Source organism: Lathyrus oleraceus, chromosome 7, assembly GCF_024323335.1.
Source record: "Lathyrus oleraceus cultivar Zhongwan6 chromosome 7, CAAS_Psat_ZW6_1.0, whole genome shotgun sequence".
In the NCBI taxonomy this organism is placed as follows: Eukaryota; Viridiplantae; Streptophyta; class Magnoliopsida; order Fabales; family Fabaceae; genus Lathyrus; species Lathyrus oleraceus.
The window spans coordinates 194,278,058-194,298,417 of record NC_066585.1 but is presented as its reverse complement, the minus strand read 5'-3'; the positions used below and the strand labels follow the sequence as shown (position 1 = coordinate 194,298,417).

Below are 20,360 nucleotides of genomic sequence, written 5' to 3'. Positions count from 1 at the left end.
TTTTTTTGTTGGAAATCGGTTGATTTATGAAGAGAGACAGTATGATCCAATTGCTAAAAAACACATTTTCGATACTTTGTACTCATCTTTTACATATAAATTCCATCATTCTCATTCATTTAAGACATAAATATCATGTGTAAATTTGTTGCATTGTTAAATACATTACTTATTCTATATTTCATGATGCTTTAATGTCCTTTATCTTATTCTATATTTCATAATGCTTTAATGCCCTTTTTCTTATTTCATATATTATAATATACAATTGTTATTCTAAATGTCATACTAATTATAATGTCACAACAATTATATTTGTAGGAGAGGAAAAATACATTTATTTTGAAGTCATGGAAGCATTAGAAAGACAAAATGGTGGAGTAGTTTTTTATATGGCTATGGTGGAACAAGTAAAACATTTATGTGGAACACTTTGGTTGCATCACTTCATTCTAAATGAAAAATTATTTTGTCTGTTGCCTTAAGTGGGATTGCAAGTTTATTGTTATCAAGTTGAAGAACAACTCATTCTAAATATTTATGTCGCTACTTTGAAATCTTCAATTTACAACATTGACAAAAAAGATGAACTTGCTGAGCTTTTAAAGTTGACAAATCTTATTATATGGGACGAGGCTTTAATGACTACAAGTTTTTCTCTGAGGCTCTTGATAAACATTTGAAAGACATGAGTGAAATTCCTCAAACTTCTAAGAAACTATTTGGAGGCATAGTAGTTTTTTGTGGTGATTTTAGGCAAATTTTGTCAGTTGTTCCAAGAGATAGTACATCTGATATTATTCATGCAACAGTCAATGCTTCTTATATTTGGGATCAGTGCAGAGTCCTCGGGCTTACAACAAACACGCACCTTAAAAATGGTGCAAGTACTTCTAACAAAGAGGAAGTCCGCATATTTTCAAAGTGGATATTGCATATTGAAGATGGTACCATGTCTGAGCCTAACGATGGTTATGTTGACATTTCAATTCCTTATGAGTTTCTAAACATCCTATTGAGGCTATTGTTGAGAGTATTTATCCTGATCTCATTTATAACTACCTTGATCTCAATTATCTGCAAAGTCGTGCAATATTGGATTCAACAATTGAAACTGTCGATGATATTAATCAATTTACATCACAAATCTTCTTTCAGGTACTAAACATGTTGTTTCATTGTTTTAATGTTAATAATATACTATACTTTGTATTAATATATTTTTCACATTGGTCTCTTGTTTTAAATTCATAAGAGAAGAATAAAACCACTTTAATAGTGATTTCATTAATAGATCTTCAGCTATAGACTTTGATGCATTTGAACACTTGACTCTTAAATTTCTAAATGCTTTGGAAGCTTCTGAATTGCCTAATCATTCAATAAAATTGAAGATTAGTGTCACTATTATATTGATGTGCAACTTTGATTAGTCCAAAGGCTTATTCGATGGTATAAGTCTAACTGTAACAAGGTTAGCTAATTATGTCATTAAAATTAAGATCATTTCAGGAAAGAGTTTAGGTAACATCATTTATATTTCTAGAATGTCTTTATCCCCGTCACAAACACCATGGCCATTTAAGTTGATGAGAAGACAATTCCCCATCATTGTTTCTTTTGCTATGACAATTAACAAATCTCAAGGACAATCTTTAAACAATATTAATTTATACCTACCAAAGAATGATTTTAATCATGATCAATTGTACATGACAATGTCTCGAATTAAGATTAAAGAAAGTCTTCAAAATTTTGGTTTATACTTGTCATTGAATGAATTGTTACATAATTTATATTATTTTGCTTTCTGGTGAAAATTTTGAAGCCAATTTGAAGAGTAATGTTACTTTTATAACTTTTTATGTATATTGTTTGAAAGACACGTTGAGTTGTCACTTCCCTTTAGATCATAACTATGATATCTGTCATATTTTCTCTACTTTCGTCAACTTTACAACTTTTTATTAAGAAGTGCAATGCAATTCATCGGTTGCAAAAATTCTATTTCATTGCTCTTCTCTCTTCATTTGAGCATTATATAGGTATACTGACTTAATTCATCTCTATAATTACAAATTAAATTTACCTCACGGGTATTCTACTAGTGTTTTTTTTAATTATATGTTTAAAAGTACTTCTGCCATCATCTAAATAAATTAAACTTTGTGAAACATTTAAAAAAGTTACCCCAATACAATTCTAGTTGGAGCAAACTCAATTTAATCAAATTTAATATTATAAAATGATGTTAATCAGTTGTGACTTTGAAAACTTTATTTCAAACATACTGTCTTCGAATCTGTGGTATCACTTTGCATAGAGGTTATAAAAAAATTGCAGTTGAGATCAAATCAGTAGACATAAGTATACACTGCATAACTCTCACCAAAAAAGACTTGGGGAACAAAATTGATAGACAACAATTAAGAAACTGTAATTATTATCCACAAGTTACACTATGCAATTTCACCAACCTCCTCTAGACCCTGTTAATGACAGTGTCTTCATAGGGCACAGGGTGATAGAATTAGTGGAATGAAAAACTACTACCCTGTTATGTTAGTGAAAACCGATTAAAAAAACAAATAACCTATACTTGAACCATCAATGAGTTAGAAATATAAACGTTGAATCAATTCTCAATTCCAATAGATTGTTGGGTTGGTTGCTCTTGGGTTTGCATTGGACATGCCTCATCATCTTGTCTTGTGAACGGGCCTCAAAGCATATCCACACAACACAACCAATACTGCATTGCTTGGAACCAGCAAGATGTGAATGAATATCTTACATAATCGCTGACAAGTATCTCACCCAATTTCAGTGGAGGGATCATATATTTGTACAACACGCGGGTTTTGTTCTATGTTGACATTGAGCTTGGTGAGAAAATACTGTGGACAAGCACTCACCCATTTAAGTTGAAATGGCCCCAACCCAAAAGCCACCCACCCTCCATATTGTTGAATCAGTAACATATACACATGCATGCCCCAACAACAGTCATGCCAGTAAGTGAGATAGAAAATCATGTTACTCTTGTCAAGGAATTGGTGGTGCATTCCTAGGATATCTACCAGAAGATGCGAATCGCTGCAGAGTTCGCGGATGCTCTTGCTTCAAACGTTTATTCGAAAATCCCTGAAATGGCCTGATTCATGTAACAAAAATAACAAGTTAATGACCAACCAAAACAAAAGAAAAGTAGTTATCAAAAGGAATATAAGAAAACAAATAATGTTGGGACTTTCCGCCTTAATTGCGGTCCGTCCCTAGTCGTCTTAATTGCGGCACTTTGGTTTGCCTCATTGCAACTCCTGACACCTTTATTGTGTTAGCTTTGAAGGAGTGGATTTAGTCTCACGTTACTTAGAGATATGACTTGTGTTATGTTTATAAATGGAGACAATCCTCACCTTACAAGTCGATTTTGTAGGGTTGAGTTAGGTCCAACCACACATTCTTAAGATGGTATCAGAGCCTATCCTAGATCCATTGTTGGGTTTTCCGCATCATCCACGCTTCGGGCTCATTGAAGCCCCAAACGTGAGGGGGGTGTTGGACTTTCCACCTTAATTGCGGTCCGCCCTAGTCGTCTTAATTGCGGCACTTTGACTTGTCTCATTGCATCCCCTAACACCTTCATTGTGTTAGCTTTGAAGGGGTGGATTTAGTCTCACGTTGCTTAGAGATATGGCATGTGTTAGTGTTTATAAATGGAGGCAATCCTCAACTTACAAGCCGATTTTGAGGGTTGAGTTGGGCTCAACCACACATTCTTAAAAAATAACTAGAGCAATACAAAAACAGCAAATCAATCTAAGATGCCATTTCTTTAACTAGGAGCTGGCAGTTTAGATTTTGAAGATGCAGCTGCCTTCTATATTCGAATGGGATGGAAACTACTGCGTACTAGACTTAGAATACATGACATATTGGAGAGTCTAGAGTGAAGTCCATTCACACAACAACAATAAAAACATGACATATGGACTATGTTTCTATTCAAATCATTAATCTAAAAATCTTTCTTAATAACTTCTTATAGTTTTTCTAGGTCTTCCTTTACCTTTAATAGTTTGCCTCTTCATCTAATTTACTCTTCTTACCACGTAATCTACAGATCTTCTATCTACATGCACAAACCATCTATTTTCCATTATGTTTTCTACAATAGGTGTTAGCGCAACACTATCTAATATTATTGTTTTTAATCTTATCTTGTCTAGTCTTACCACACATCTAACGCAACATCCTCATCTCTACTACACTGACTTTATTCTTGTATTGATTCTTAACCGCCCAACATTTTGTCCCGTACAACATCACAAGTCTAACCGTAGTCCGATAAAATTTTCTCTTCAACTTGAGTGGTAGCTGTGTCACATAAAATTCCTAAAACTCTCCTCCATTTCAGTCACCCAACTTGAATTCGATGGTTTACATTCTCTTCTATTTCTCCATCGTTTTATATTACGAAGATATTTAAACCGTATGACTTGTGGGATGATATGGTCTCTAACTTTCACCTTTAGGGTAGAAACGCTTCTCCTTTTACTGAACTTACATTTCATAAACTCGATCTTACTTCTGCTAAGGCGAAAGTCATGTGTTTCTAAAGCTCGTCTCCAAGTCTCCAACCTCTCATTTAAATCCTTTTTCGGCTCTCCGAGTAGGACTATATCATCCGTAAAAAGTATGCATCTCGGTGCTAACTCTTGAATGTATTATGTGAATACATCCAAAATTAAAATAAAAAGATATGAGCTTAGACAACAAATTGTAAAGAAAAAAACATATGCGATCTCCTAATCAAAGTAATAAAATAGACCTTGGAGAACTCTGTCTTCTTTGAATGCTTTGGCCTTGCATTGTTCTTAGACTTCCAAGTGCCTTCTCAGCAGCCTGAACAACAAATGCATCTTAGTACTCCAACAGCAATATGGAAGAAAGTTAATCAAATTCAAGGGAGAAAGCATACACACACCCCATGTTATGTACTCCAACAGCAATATTGTTTCATCATTAAAGAAAACAAAATACCTGCATTTTAGCCTCATCCCATGTTAATCCGGTTCCTTTACCATAGACCTGGCCATCTATCTCGACCTAAAATAGAAAATTATTTTTAAATACTTGCCAAAAGCTTTGTTACCAATATAAAAAAAAAACTGCCAGAACCAATAACAAAGTGCCCGGCTAAGCAAGACAAAGTAATTAATTGTATTAAGGCATAGAAGGCTTCTAGGTCATGTTTACGAGCCTCATGAGACACAAGTATGCCATTAACAAGATGCATTTAGTAAAATGAAAATTTATATCCACCACTCACCCTTCAACTTCCCTAGTCAATAATAAGAATAGTGAACCACATAAATAAAAGGAAAACTAACAATAATTCTGATGTTTTATCCTGGACACCAAACTGCCTAACAGACCAAAAATATAAACAATCCATCATCGACAAAACGTCTCCTAATCTTTTCTTTCTGCTCCTCAAAAGGAATGAGAAGCTAAAACACACAGGTTTAGAAATAAGGCATAATCATTCTGCAATTCAACGACATTGTCCTTTTTAAATGAATTAGTTCAGACCACTGAAGTGTTTGATTACCAACCTGTGCATGTACTTCATCTTTCTGACCTGAATTTGCTGACACTGGAGCAGGCAGTGATAGAAAATTGACACCAAGACCCTCCATCATGCACTGAAGAAATTAATCGCAGAAGTTATACCATGTTAGAAGCACAAACTTGAACTGAGATTAACAAAAAATTCTTTGGGGATAGCTGGTCAATTTATTATGAATCTCACCAATTCTTTGAGGGCGGAGACTGAACCCATTAGCCTCTTCGAGACATCCAACCTAGGATCTAACACCCTTGATGGATCCGATGCAGCTGAAAATGAGACCGACTCTTCTTTAGGCATTGGGTGATTACCAAGAGAACTAGCATTACCCCCATAACCATTGTCACTTGCATTAAGAAATCCACTCACATCACCGTATGCAGAACCAGGCTCATCCTTAGCACGTGATAAATATATATCTAAATAATCAACCAAAAAGGTCAAAATATATTTACAACTTTTTTAATTGAGAAAAAGAACAGAAATAAAAAGTAAGAACGTGGTTACAAAATAACAATAGCAAGATATGCATGCTGCTGATGATGTAATTTGCTTAATCATTTCTTATGATGCTAGAATATTAGAGGAGATTTTAGATGGTTTAGTGTATAATTTATTATTCATACACATCGGAACCTAACCATGTATCTTGATCAGTTTGCTAGCTTTCTTCTTATCTAAAGATAGACCCCCATATAAAGATAATTAATAATTAGACCAACTCTCCTAAAAGTTGAAACTATTGGATGGCGGCCCAAAAATGGATTTGCCATTTAACATTTCTAAGACATCACCTCATACAAGAGCCTTCCAAGTTTGAAGCATGGCCAATAAATAGGCCTATTTCACCTTATGCTGAAATCTAATTAAATAGTAATAAAGGACTGAATAATAAAGAGACGGGCAGCAAGGTTCAAAATCTTGACATTTGGTCATTGAAACTTCGATACTATGTCAAAAGATCACTCTTAAAATGCTCAATCTGTAATGAGGAGTTCCAAGCATTTCTTTAGATCTCTAAGAATGTCTAAGCCATAACTTTTATTAATGGCAATACAATGCTCTAATGATATTTGATGTTCTGAATTTTCTTAATTTTAACAGTATCAGCATTTTGTAGGACCAAAACCAATCCTTAGACAGCAGAATCTCGCTTTGGGTGGGTTGAGCATGTGTATAGAACAACAACCAAGCCTTTTCTTACTAAGTGGGATCGGGTACATGGATTAAACTACGCCATAATGTTCAATCAAAAACCATGTTTCTATCTAACTCATTTATATTGAGATATTTCTTAATAGTTTTTCTTATGGTTTTTCTAAGTCTTCCTCTACCTCTAGCGGTTTGCCTACCCTTTATTTGGTCTACTCTCCTTACTATAGAATCCACAAGTCTTCTCTCTACATGGTCAAACCACTTAAGCATGAGTATAAAAGACCTATACAAAACCCCAATAAAGAAAGAGCAGATGAAATGGAGGGTGGCTCAAGTGCTCAACGGTGAAGGCCAGGCCTTAAGAGGCAAAAGAGTCGAAGAAAAGCTATATGCAACCACTATGAAGCCCAAATTCCAACACCGATTATGTCAAAAACATTGAACCAAAGAAGAACACATTTCTTTTGAAACACTTGTCTAAGTTGTCCGACGCGTATTGTATGAGTGCCAAACGGGTGTAAGACACCTATTCAAAGTGTGTCGAAGAAAAGAAAAAAAATGTTTTATTTGGGGACGCTTGTTTGACTTTTCTAACGTGTGTCGCACGTGTCTCATACAAGTGTTGGACACCATGACACGCCTACTTCTAGAGGTGTCCGTGCTTCTTAGTGCAACCATTGAGAAGGATTCAAATTTAAATGGTTCGTCCCAAAACATGATTTTAAAAGAAATTATCATGTCATCATAGATAGTCCTTGTTGAAGTTAATGGGGTTTTAGATAGAGAGGAGAGAAACAATAAAAACTAGATGACTCGAAGATTAAAAAATGATTAAGCACTAACCCCTAACCCCTAACCCCTAACCCCTATCTATAGAATACTAGACTCCTTATCTTAATTAAATGGAAAAACAAGTCATGGTAATAACCAAGTAACATGGAAACTAATCTTAAGAGATGCACTAAAATAACATAAAAACTAATCCTATGAGATTATTCAAGATAATAACATGTTATAGGATAATTTTCTCATTCTTCAACAGTTATACATAATGATGTAGCAAGTCAAACTTCCAAAATGTGGAATGTCCTACCAGCCAAGTGTTTAATAGAATCCTCCGCAGCCTTATATTGTGCCTCCACTCTAGTTCTTCCAAATCCCTGGCCAACTTTTTTCCCAGAAAACCACGCCTGCAAACAATGATGACACTTACAAGATGACAAAGGCATGTACACGAATTATTAATAAATAGAACGGAAAAAGATATTTCAACTAGTAACACCACTCCAACGGAAGCAAGATGAAATCAGCTTCAAACCTAAAGATCAATTAAATTTTAAGGTTTGTTTCCCAGTAAAACAATAAAACAAAATTGGTATTGCGCATTTTTAGGTTTGTTACCCCCAGTAAAACAATAAAAGAAAATTGGCATTGCGCATAGCACACCTTATCCTGGAAAAGTCAAATATTTGGTATAATCTACAACTATGTAGGACAAAACATATGTGTTTAGTTAATTAAGCACGGTTAATAATAAATATCAAGTGCAGTGCTGCAACTTCATTTATTCAAAAAATGAAAAATTTATCCCAATTAAAAAATATATCTCTAGTTTTGTATAGAAAAATATGGAACTTAGAAAGTGGTGCAAACATAGAGAACAAGGAATCATAACGTCTCACTGCCTCAAATGTTGGATACCTCAATGGAGAACTGCAGCTCTCTGCTAGCAGCCAAAGATGATGTAAATTCCACCTGTTCATATCAAAAGCAAAGAAACGTGCTGGGTACACAAACCAAAGAAAGCTTAAATAGTACAACGAGATATTAATAAAAGCTAACGATGCCATCTAGCACAAACATATTTCAACTAACCTTAGTTCCACACTTCAGTGCAATTTCCTGTAATACTACAGCTGGTGTTTCCGCGTGCAATGCAGAATGACCAGATTCAGAGTCAAGATCCCTGTTGCTAGAAGATGACCTGCCAAAAGGGATGTCATCACCTGCATAACAACCGTTAGATATTTCCATTCTAAGGATAGCACTACAAATAACAGAACTGGGAAAGAAAAAGAAACATGCATGCAGGAACAAAACTAAGAAAACATTTTAAAGTTTCATATGAGATTTCATGGATGCTTATCTCCTGTGAAAATATAAATGAAGGAAGATAAAGGCAAGTGTGTCAAAGGGTACATTTACAATACAGAAAAACAAGATGCTCAAGGTAGCAAAAAGTATATTTGTTATTTCACACGAAAACAATCTAAAAATCAAACTTATTTACTCATCACTGAAAAATCACAAAAAATTCAAAAGTCATTTTAAATCAGTATGACACAAACTTCAACAAAAACTATAATTTAAACTAGTTACAATTTCAGAGCCAAATAAATGCAGACAGTCACCATCAGTACATGAAAACATTGAGAAGAGAATGTTTGGGGAGGAAACAGCAATGAATCAACCAAACATGTAGTGACAAGTGTTATGGCTTACCAGATAATGAATGATAACTAGGGAGTGCATGGTTTATTCTTGTGCGATCATCTCTGTGATAAATCTGCATAAAAAAATATTGGAAGTGAATTCACCAAATAAGGCAAAAGTATGAGCCAGCTGTGTAAACATCAAATGATAGACTGGAACATAACCATTACCTCCTTTGGCAATCTTTGGTGGCCCTCGTGGAGAGCTCTATCTGATGAAATAGAGCCATCAACCTTAGGGAAAAAGGGTGGTTGATGAGGCCGATACTTCTCAATACGCGATGGACCAGAATCTATAGGAATTTCTTTGGGTATTACCCGGTTTGGTGGTTGTGAACCAATCTCCTCTTCTACAGGAAACCACCCTCCACGTGATGGTACACGAGCAGGAACTTGAACGGGATTGGTATGCCTAACAGGAAATGGAGGTTCACTAGATGTATGATCCCTAATATCTTGTCCATGTTGCAATATGAGAAGCCTTCGCCTTGTATCTGGATCTAATTCTGACTCACCTACTTCGCCTTCTTCTCTAGCAGGAGAACTATGCAAGCTTGATTCTAAAGGGGCAACTTGACCCATTGGCTTTACTAGTGTAGCAGATTGAGGGAACTGTGCATGAGGTAGTTGTATTATAGATTGTGGTGGAACTGAACCTGGAGATACCATTGTATACTGAAGAGAAGAAGCGAGCCTGGGATCTATCTTAGCAGTTGTCATAGGAATAACTGAAGCTACTGCTGATATTGCATCCTAGCAGTAAGTACAATCACAACAAAAGATAAGATGAGCTTTATGTTTGATCAGATGTAAATCACAGTTCTCAAATATAAGTACAATCACAAAAATAAATAAAAGATAAGACAGGCTTCATGTTTTTTCAAACGTAAATCAAAGTTCTCAAATACTCATTTGGAGGCCAGATTAATACCTTCAATTTTCTTTCTATCTCAGCATCTGCCATGCCATCGAACAATACCGGATCTCTGTTTCCACAGGCAGCAGATCCAGCAGATCCATCATCCTGAGAAGAATCAAAGCATAACAGTTAAACACGCACAAATACCATACATATGACAGAAAATTAAGTAATACACATTTGTTAAAATATCAACATAGCATATCCCCGACAGATCAGAATAATGACCCATGTAAATTCGTACATGAACATAAAGTTACCTCTGAAACTAGATAATTGCTCACGTCAGGAGCAGGAGGTATATCTTGGATATCATCTTCATAGGCAATTTGAGGAATCTTTTGTAGAAGACCATCGTCAAAATCCCTATCACAAAATCAGAGTCGTAATTAGGAATAAGAATCCTATGTAGTATTTATCTTTACAGTATACAAATAAAATGCTTGGAAATCAACCTCAAAACTATTGAATCGAGATTTCCCCCTTCTTTTAATTATGCAAATAAAATATAACTTTTTGAGAGGTATAACTTACTTAAAGAAGCCACCTCTAACATTGCAAGCAACATTTCTTGCAACGCACAAGACAGGGACAGTATTGCTTGCCTACAAGACAACCAAGTTAATTAGTTCATATAACTAAAAAGGGATGAAATTTTGCTCATGCACCAGAAAGTATTGAGTTTCCAACATGTATGCCAGCAAATTAACCTCGGCTTGAGGAGCATAGTATGGAGCAAATGCAGGAACAACATGCACCCGGGGTTGATCTTTCTCATCCCACACCTTCAAGCGATCGTCAATTACCAACGCGGTCTTTGGATGGCATGAGCCATCTTGGAAGACATTGAACAAAGACTTTTTCAAACCTATTATAATATTATTGTAACACGAGAAGTATTAAAAGTGAATGAAATAGAAGTTGCGGAAACATGGGCATACAGTCCAGTACAATAATAAAGCATACACAAGTTGTATCTCTACATCAAACTCATATAAACTTTAAAATATAGGTTGAATTACTCTGTTGGTCCCTAAACTATTTGAGAATTTTTAAATAGGTCCTAAATTAAAAAAAAGTTTGTAATTAGGTCTCTAAAGTTGTCAATAATTTGTAATTAGGTCCCTCAATTTTAATAACATGCCTTAATTTTAAATAATTAATTTTAAATAATTTGTATCTAGGTCCCCTAACTTTTAAGTAATTTGTATATAGGTCCCTGAACTTTTAAGTAATTTGTATTTAGGCCCCAGAACTTTTAAGTATTTGTTGTAGCAAGGTTGCAAATTAGAGGGACCTAATTACAGATCATTTGAAAGCTCAAAGATCCGATTAAAATTTGGGGACCCCATTAGAAATTGTTGTAAAGTTCAAAGTAATTAATTTAAACCTAAAACATAAGATGTCCTCGTGTTCACAATTCGCTTCCTTCAGATGCTCTATCGTAAATATACAACTTCTCTTTGAAAACAAAATTAAAAGGAAAGAAAAACAAATATGCCATTTAAAGTACTTACCTGACTTAACACATACAATGCGACCTAGTAGTTCTTTGGAATTTATCAAATTTGAATCTGGATCGAGAAGTCTCCACATTTCTAGTGCATAGTCCCTTTCAGCCATTGTGCAAACATAAACCTCAAAACGCTTGCGCCCTCTTGCAGTCAGATAGCTCCGAAGATCTTCCCATGCAGGTCTCATCCTCACAAGAACACTTGTGTCGCGAATCTTTCAAAACACACTAGCTTTTGTTAGACTAATGATTCTGACAAGTCTTTCTGCTTATATATTTTTTATTTTAATTAATAATATAAGTGTGTAAACGTTGATCCGTGTTACAATCCTCGAATCCCCGATATTACTGGGTAGGATCTATAGTATGACTATATTGGGACCCATTAGAATAATAAATCTCGAAGAATATGCACGGCGACCAGATGTGATGTGACAATAGAATAGTAGATACCAATAAATGATTGGTTAGAGAAAAAATTATATACCTGCGGACTGATGCGTGTCAAAATAATGTTTTTTTCATGTAACCGTATCAGTGGTCGAACTAAGGGCTGATGACTGTCAGATAATGCTGGAACAAGCTCAGATTGAGCTTTTATCACTTTACCATTATCAACTATCTGATCATTTTCAGCATACTGCTTCAATATACTCTTGTCATCTAGGTAGCGCTTGATCTCTGCCTGCATCCCAGAAATCCGTTGTGGATCTACCTCAGAGTTTATTTTTCTCTGAAGTGAATCAATTCTATCCTCGAACGAGCGCATTGTGTTTGCTACAATAAGTGTTTCATCCAGATCGAACACTATACCCAAACATCTGAGATTTAACAACACAAGGGACGAATTATAAAGTCCCTTGGACACAATAAATCCCCAGAAACACGGTCTGTCGTCGTTTCGCGAATGCATCGCAACCAAATGTAACTCTTCCCCAAACAGCGGCATGACAGCAGTCTGCAGATGCCAAAATTGCGAAAATTATTAATACTTAACGACAAAAATAAATAGAAAGTAAAAGGTAAAACCGATGACTGAATAAGTTTAAAAAGGTAAGGAATAAAAATTTAAGAAAGTCAGCGCGAAAAAACAGGGTGCATCATAAGCCAATGGAGCTTGGGAAATGCTAAAGCCGCACACAGTGCCAAAACAATATGATATCACAAACAACCCAACCCATTTTTTAAGTATGTTCAAGTCAGCACAGAAACATTTTTTACACTTCAGAGTGTAACCCTCCATAATCTCCATTAAATTTGAATTTTGTTTTACCAAAAACCCTAACCAGCACAGACACTAATTTCACTATCAATCACAAACTTCTCAACCTTGGCAACAATTACTATAACATCAATCAACAAGAAACAATAGTCCTTATAAAATAGTCTCAGTGAACATCATAACACCCCAATTCAGTTCAAAAGTATCTGTTAAGTGACGAATTGGCGAATTAGTTCACCATCTGAGTTCAAAACAACAAATTTAGTAAGTTAAGGCAAATTATTACAAAAATTCTGCCAACATTAACACACAAGTCACAAGTGAGTCATCCATAGATTCAACCTTTAGAGTCTTCTGAGATTTAGTCCAAAATCATAGGGTTTTAGTGGGCTTTTATCTCCTTTATTTTATATACATTTTAACTCTGATTTTTACCTTGTTCTCTCTGATACATAAGGAGTGCAAGTGAAAGAGCTGATTCTGATGCTGTGTCTTTGACTCCATTTTGAAGCAAACACCACAAGAGGTAATAGTATGAAGCACAGCAAGTGGTGGACACCTCTCACTGGGTTGAGAAAACTGAGTAATTTGAATTTCCTTCACATCGTAGTTCTTGTTGTTGTTCACTTCCGGGTATATATCTACCTCCCCCAACACCACCTCCCCTTGATAAACCACCGATTTATACATTTTTTTGTCCCTTCAAATCAAATCACAACAAACAAAGTCTTTCGAAATTTCATCAATAACTAGTATTCATCATCATAATTGCCGTAAAAATCGGTTTAAGATTGATCTGATATTTGAATTACCGGAGTATATAATAAAATAGAATGAAAAATTAGGGCCAATTTTTAGATCCGGTGACGACGATTTGGGTGAAAATATAATAATATTCGATGAACCCTAATCGTGAATCTCCGATTCGGTTGGCGGCAATTGATTTGTTAATTTTTTTCGCGACGATGAAAAAGTGTTGTTTAGGTGGCGCTGTATAAGTAGGGTTTGAAAATGGGTTTTTTTTTGTGTGAAGATGATTATGAATCGGAGATTCAAGAGAAAGTCGTCACAGAAGGAGAAAACCCAAACCCTAGATCCAGAAAACGAAAGGTCAAAAACAGTACTTGCGCCTTATTGCGTATGCCACTTCGATTAAATAATAATACCGGCCTTAACTAATTATACTATTTCCACTCAAAAATTGACCCAAGTTTATTTATTTTAATATAAACAATTTTCTTAGTCAAGTTTTTATCAAAATGTGCATGATAATTATTTTATTTTTTTTGGTTTATAAAGTTATTTTATTTTTAAAAACGGTTATAATCTTTATAAAAGAAAATTTATTACTTTTATATTTAAATATTTGAATCTTTTTGTTTTTTATGATAAATATTTATTTTTGTCCTTTCTTGTCAATCCTTCTTTCTTTCCATAACCATGTTTTTTTAGCCTATGCAACTTAAGTTGCATGCACTATTTTTACATTTTTTACTATTAGTTAAAAACGTGTGCAAAAATCATTGATACTTTAGATAATTTAGTAAATATTTAATGGAAGGGTGTTTCTTTCTTATATGAAGACATCTTTACATGTTTTAACAAATGGGTGTAAATCAATTTCAAAGGTGTATTAAACTAAATATCTCACTAAATATTTTTATAATTTTCATGATTTATATCTTGCAATAGAAGAAATTGATACACATCTCATATCCTATAAAAATGACATATGATGGAGTTCGTAATGATATAGTAGGTAAAAGTTGAACATTCAAAGAATATATATAGAAATAAAGTTGTTTAACAAAAAAAATGGAAATAGTAAATGAAAATAGGTATTAGTTGTGTCGTTAAATGAGTGTTAGTTTTCACGTGAATATGAATATTAGTTTGAAAGATATATTTTTGGTGTTTTTTGGTCCATGTTGCAATTACCCCCTAGTTATTAGTTACCTTGTAACGCTTTAACTTTATTATTTGCAATGTATTAGATGTCTTAAATGTGTGTTTTTGGAACAAAAATTCCTCAACATGTAGTTTTTATCAATGAACATATGGTCAATATGAGTCCTACTTGACACAAAAATTGATTGGAGCACTGACTTCAATTATATATTATTGTGAAAATTTGATCATTCAAGTTGGTGTAATCGGTTACAATAGGGGTGTAACCAGTTACCACGCATTTCAGCATCAAAAATATCAAAATTATTGGGGTTTGTAACAGGTTACAAGTTTCGTGTAGCTGGTTACCACCGTCTAGATTTTGATTTTTTGAAGTCAGTGGCATTTGTAACTGGTTACAGGTTTTATGTAACCAATTACATGGTTGAAAATTTTATTTTTTTTCTTTTAGTTGGTTAGTTGTACAATTGTGTATTGTTGTATATATACTCCATGTTGGATTGTTAATGAATAACCATCATTTTCACCTTAATTCTCTCTCATACACACACTCACACTTTTGTTCATCATTGTGATTGGGTTTTCCCTAACACTTGGCATTAAGAGCCCGATTCTTTGATCAAAACTTAATGTGCGAAAATGCTTTCCTTCTCTAATGAATGTATCCCTACAAATCTCATAATTCTCGATGCGAATAATTATAACAAGTTGTGTAAATATATAAAGATGTTGTTTGGTTATCAAAATATTCTTGAAGTGATAAAAATGGTGTTAATCCACTTGTAGAGGGTGCAACGTCTGCATAAAGGACTGTGCACAAGGGAGAGAAGACGAAAGATTTCAAAGTTTTGTATCTCATTCATAAATGTATTGATGTTGATAACTTTGAGAAAGTTGGTGACTGCACATCCTCAAAGGAAGGTTGAGAAATCTTGGAGAAAAGTTATGTATGAACTAGTAAGGCAAAAGTTGTGAGGTTACAAACTCACAAGAGGCAGTAAGAATTAATTCAGATTGAAGAGAAGTAAACCATAAGTGAATTTACTACAAGAATCACAAGATTGGTTAATCAAGTGAAGGCATGTGAAGAGACAATCATTAAGCAGTATGTTGTTGATAAAATCTTGAGATCATTGATATTAAGATTTAATAACATGGTGATTGCAATTGAAAAGTCCAAGGATTTTTCAACCATGAGCAAAGAAGAGTTGTAGAGTTCTCTTAAGGCTCATGAGCATAGAATGGAGGAGAAGAATGTTGAATAAGCAAAAGTTGAAATTGCTTTATATGCCCACTTCCTCGGAGAAGGCAAAAAGGTGAAGGAAAAATGGTCCATGAATAAAGGTAGACAAAACTATCACAACAATGGTGTAAGGGACTCCCAAAATTCCAATAATTCGACATTTTAAAAGGGTGAAAATAGTTGCGATAAAGGTGGTGGATTAAGAAATTACAAAGGTGACGACAACAGAGAAAGTGGATAAAAAGGAAAGATGAAAAGAACAATGTCAATTGTTATAATTGTCAAAATCTTTGACATTTTTTGCTTATGAATGTAATGCCAAAAAGAACGATCCACAAGAAATTGAAGCAAAATTTGCAAGCCAGTGGGATAATGAGAACACAATGTTGATGGTGATTGCTAAAGCAGAAAACAACTCGAGAAAAAACAGATGTAACTGGTTAAAAGCAAAGCATAATCGGTTACCATCATTTGAAAATGTGATGGTAACTACATGAGAAGATGTAAAATGCAGTGATTCATAGTACCTTGACTCCGAGTGTTCAACTCACATGACAGTATGAAATTATTGGTCAGTAACAATCAATCAAGGATTGAAAAACAAAGTGAAATTCGTGGATGATAACACACTAACAGTAGAAGGGATTGACGATGTATTAATCAAAGGAAGAATGGTGAGCACTCTTTTATTTAAGATGTGTTGTATATTCTTGGAATCAAGTGTAATCTTTTAAGAATTGGTTTATTGCTTTAAAGGAATTACAAGATTCGCATGAGAAATATAGTGTTTAAAGTTATAGATGCAAATAGGAGTTTCATATTAAAGGCTCATATGCCTCAAAACAGAACTTTCAAAGTTGAATTGAAAGTAATAGAGCATAAATGTCTTGCAACGGCTGCTAGTAATGAATAATGGATATGGAATTATAGGCTTGGGCATTTAAATTTCAAAGATATCAATGTTATGCATAAAAATAACATGGTTACAGGGTTGCCATTAATCAATATGCCAACTGAAGTATGTGAAGAGTGTGTGCAGGCCAAGCAACATCGATGTAGCTTTAGCAAAGATGCGGGATGCATAACCAAGTGTCATCTTAAGGTGGTGTATTTGGATGTTTGTGGAGCGATGCAAGTTTACTCAATTATAGGCAATAAATACTTTGTCACTTTCATTAATGATTTTAGTAGAAAGTTGTGGACTAACTTAATCAAAAGAAAAGATGAGGTGTTAAAAGTGTTCAAGAAGTTAAAACCCATGTAGAAAGACAAAGCGGTCTAAGAACATATGATGGAGATGAATACGTCTCAAATGATTTTGGTAAATTTTATGATCAATAGGGCATTATACATGAGGTAGTGCAACCATATACGCCTCAATAAAAATGGAGCTACGGAGAAGAAGAATTAATCAACTATGCACATAGTGAGAAGCATGTTGAAAGGGAAGCACTTGCCAACATAATTATGAGGAGAAGTGGTGTCCACGACTACATATTTGTTAAATATATGTCAGAAAAAGAAGTCGAAAAATATCACACCCGAAGAATAATGGTCCAAATTTAATCCAAATATGAGTCACTTAAAGGTATTTGGTTTGGTTGCGTATAGACATGTTCTGGATCACCTTATAAAGAAGTTAGATAACAACGGAGAACAAATGATACTTGTTGGGTACCACTCAATGGGTGGCTACAAATCCTATGAAATAGTTAACAAGAGACTTGTAATCATTAGGGATGTGATTTTTGATAAATTGAGGGGCTCACAGCATATTATAATTGATTACCAGCCAGTTGTAACTGGACACAATAATGTTGTAATTGTTCTTGTAGTGTTTGAAAGGGCCGAAACTGCAGCGAATGAAGTCCAAGTTGAAGAAAAAGTGAGAAGATGAACAAGGAGAAAAGGCATGCCCATGAGATTGTAAAATCGTGAGATGTTCATAGATACTGAAGTGAGTGATAATGGTGATCTTGTACATTTTACGCTCATGGCTGAATCTGAACCAATGAAAATGAAGGAGGCCCAGAGTGATCCAAAGTGGATATGTGTAATGAAGGAGGAGATGGAATTGATTGAGAAAAATAAGACATGGGAATTAGTTGGTCTACCTAAAGGAAATAAGCCAATTGGTGTAAGATGAGTGTATAAAGTGAAGGCAAATCCAAAGGTGAAATAATCAAGCATAAGGCTCGATTATTGGCAAATGGATTTTTGCAAAGAGAATTCATGGACTTTGAAGAAGTATTTGTACCGGTGGATAGTATTTAAACCATTAGGTTAGTTTTGGGTATTGCAAATAACAAATATTGGTCCATCTATCAAATGAATGCCAAATTTGCATTTTTTAATGGTCCTTTAGAAAAGGAAGTGTATGTGGCACAACCACCTGATTTTATTGTGAAAAATCAGGAATCCAAGTTCTACATATCGAGGAAGGCTTTGTATGGGCTGAAGCAAGCACCAAGAACTTGGAACAAGATAATTGATGGGTTTCTAAAGGAGATAGGATTTGATCAATTTGTATTTAAACATGGAGTGTATGTGAAGAAGGATACAACTAAATGGGTGATCATCATATGTATCCACATCGATGATTTACTGATTATGGGCAATAACAAAGGTTATATTATCAAATTCATGGGTGATTTAATGAAGGAGTTTGAGATGATCGGCCATTATTTCATGACATATTTCCTTGGAATTGAGTTTCACAAGTCCAAAAAGGGAATGCTCATGCATCAAAGCAGGTATGCACTTGAAATACTGAAGAAAATTGAAATGGAGCATTCTAATGTGGCCATTACCCCTATAAAAATAAGGTTGCAAATGACAAAGAATGAAGATGAGCATGATATTAATCCAACATAATACATGAGGTTGATTTGATCATTGTGATACTTGTATAATATGAGACCGGACTTGGCATATATTGTGGGCATATTGATCATATTTGTGGGGATGTTAAAAGCATCATACCTGGAAGCACTAAAGAGAATCCTGAGATACATCAAAGGTTTTATTGGCTACAAAATTATATTTCCTGCAATGGATAAAGGTAGAAGCTTCAAATTGTTTGGTCATACCAACTCAAACTGGCATGGAGATAAAGATAACAGAAAATCCATTGTTGGATACATATTTATGCATTGAGAAACACCAATCTTTTGGTGTTCTAAGAAAGAACTAGTTATGGCACTCTCTTTTTATGGGGTTGAGTACATTGCAGCGTCTATGTGTGTATGTTAATATATACGGTTGATGAATTTAATGAAGGAATTGTGCAGCGAAAAGGATGAAGTTATGAGTTTAATGATATACAATATTTCCGCTATAAACCTTTCCAAGAATCCCAATGCACATGAGAGAAACAAGCATGTAAATATGAGATTTCACTACTTGAGAGAGCTCGTGAGTGAAGGAAAAATGAAATTGAGGTATTGCAAAAGTGAAGATCAAATGGTCGATTTGCTAACCAAATGAGTGACAATTGAAGTGTTTAAGAGGTTTAAGAATCATATGAGCATGGAAGACTTGGAGGAATTAAATTAAGATAGTGTATTATAAAAGTTTGGTAATTCACGTTGATGTAACCGGTTATAACAGGGGGTGTAACTGGTCACCACCCCTTTTAGCAGCAGAAATATCGAAATAGTGGGGTTAGTAGCATGTTACAAGTTTTGTGTAACCGGTTTCCTCTTTCTAGATTTTGATATTTTTGAAGTCAATAACTTTTGTAACTAGTTAAAATTTTATGTGGTTACATGGTTGAATATATTGTTTTTTTCTTTTAGTTGGTTAGTTGTACAACTGTGTATTTTTTTTTGTATATATCCCATGTTGGGTTGTTAATTAAGAATCATCATTTTCACCTTAACTCTCTCTCTCTCTCACACACACATACACACACACACACTTGTTCATCATTTGATTAGATTCTCCCTTACATATATTATACCAAAATACTTAAAACCATGTTCTAGTACAAATTTGAATGATATGAATAGTAGAAAATAAAAATCATTCTACTTGTAATAAAAAATCAATTAAACCTTTTGTGGTGGATTTGAAACTTGTCCTCTTCCATGATGTATGAATTTGATAAAGAAACCTACACAACATAAACAAATTTTGAGACAATAGAAAGTGTAAATCAATGAAGAAATATGCAGGGACCAATAAAAGGTATTTAATAAAAAGTGTAACTAAAAAAAAACATATATGTATAGAATGGAAAAATATTGACAAGTTAATGGCATACATCAATAGA

At 34.3% G+C, this 20,360-nt stretch overlaps 2 protein-coding genes across 3 annotated transcripts; one reads left to right on the top strand and one right to left on the bottom strand.

The window, feature by feature from the left end:
- Positions 1–625: 625 nt before the first annotated feature.
- LOC127102871 (uncharacterized) lies at positions 626–1,891 on the top strand. The gene is made up of 3 exons (XM_051040195.1): positions 626–887; positions 1,001–1,158; positions 1,883–1,891. Exons 1-3 carry the CDS (start codon positions 626–628, stop codon positions 1,889–1,891), a joined length of 429 nt encoding a protein of 142 aa, XP_050896152.1.
- Positions 1,892–2,358: 467 nt separating this feature from the next.
- LOC127100407 (RNA polymerase II C-terminal domain phosphatase-like 1) lies at positions 2,359–14,088 on the bottom strand. Of its 2 annotated transcripts, none has more exons than XM_051037557.1 (17): positions 13,372–14,085; positions 12,202–12,672; positions 11,719–11,929; positions 10,912–11,069; positions 10,736–10,806; positions 10,462–10,567; positions 10,214–10,306; positions 9,454–10,035; positions 9,293–9,356; positions 8,666–8,796; positions 8,492–8,545; positions 7,884–7,980; positions 5,819–6,054; positions 5,622–5,711; positions 5,047–5,112; positions 4,835–4,908; positions 2,359–3,154 (listed from the first exon to the last, which is right to left on the bottom strand). In XM_051037557.1, the coding sequence occupies exons 1-17, from the start codon at positions 13,624–13,626 to the stop codon at positions 3,046–3,048; spliced, it is 2,868 nt and encodes a 955-aa protein (XP_050893514.1). In that variant the 5' UTR covers positions 13,627–14,085; the 3' UTR covers positions 2,359–3,045. The 2 variants fall into 2 exon arrangements, 1 of the variants encoding a protein (XP_050893514.1); XR_007794410.1 differs by lacking the exon at positions 2,359–3,154 and having other exon boundaries at positions 4,859–4,908; positions 5,819–5,904; positions 6,005–6,054; positions 13,372–14,088.
- Between the last annotated feature and the right edge of the window lie 6,272 nt (positions 14,089–20,360).

Coding starts and splice junctions, on each gene's coding strand:
- LOC127102871 (XM_051040195.1), top strand. CDS start 626: ATGGGACGAGGCTTTAATGACTACAAGTTTTTCTCTGAGGCTCTTGAT. Junction 888..1,000: donor GCACCTTAAAAATGGTGCAA/GTACTTCTAACA, acceptor ATTCCTTATGAG/TTTCTAAACATCCTATTGAG.
- LOC127100407 (XM_051037557.1), bottom strand. CDS start 13,626: ATGTATAAATCGGTGGTTTATCAAGGGGAGGTGGTGTTGGGGGAGGTA. Junction 10,036..10,213: donor AGATAGAAAGAAAATTGAAG/GTATTAATCTGG, acceptor ACTTACTGCTAG/GATGCAATATCAGCAGTAGC. Junction 6,055..7,883: donor TTCTATTAAACACTTGGCTG/GTAGGACATTCC, acceptor TTGATTATTTAG/ATATATATTTATCACGTGCT.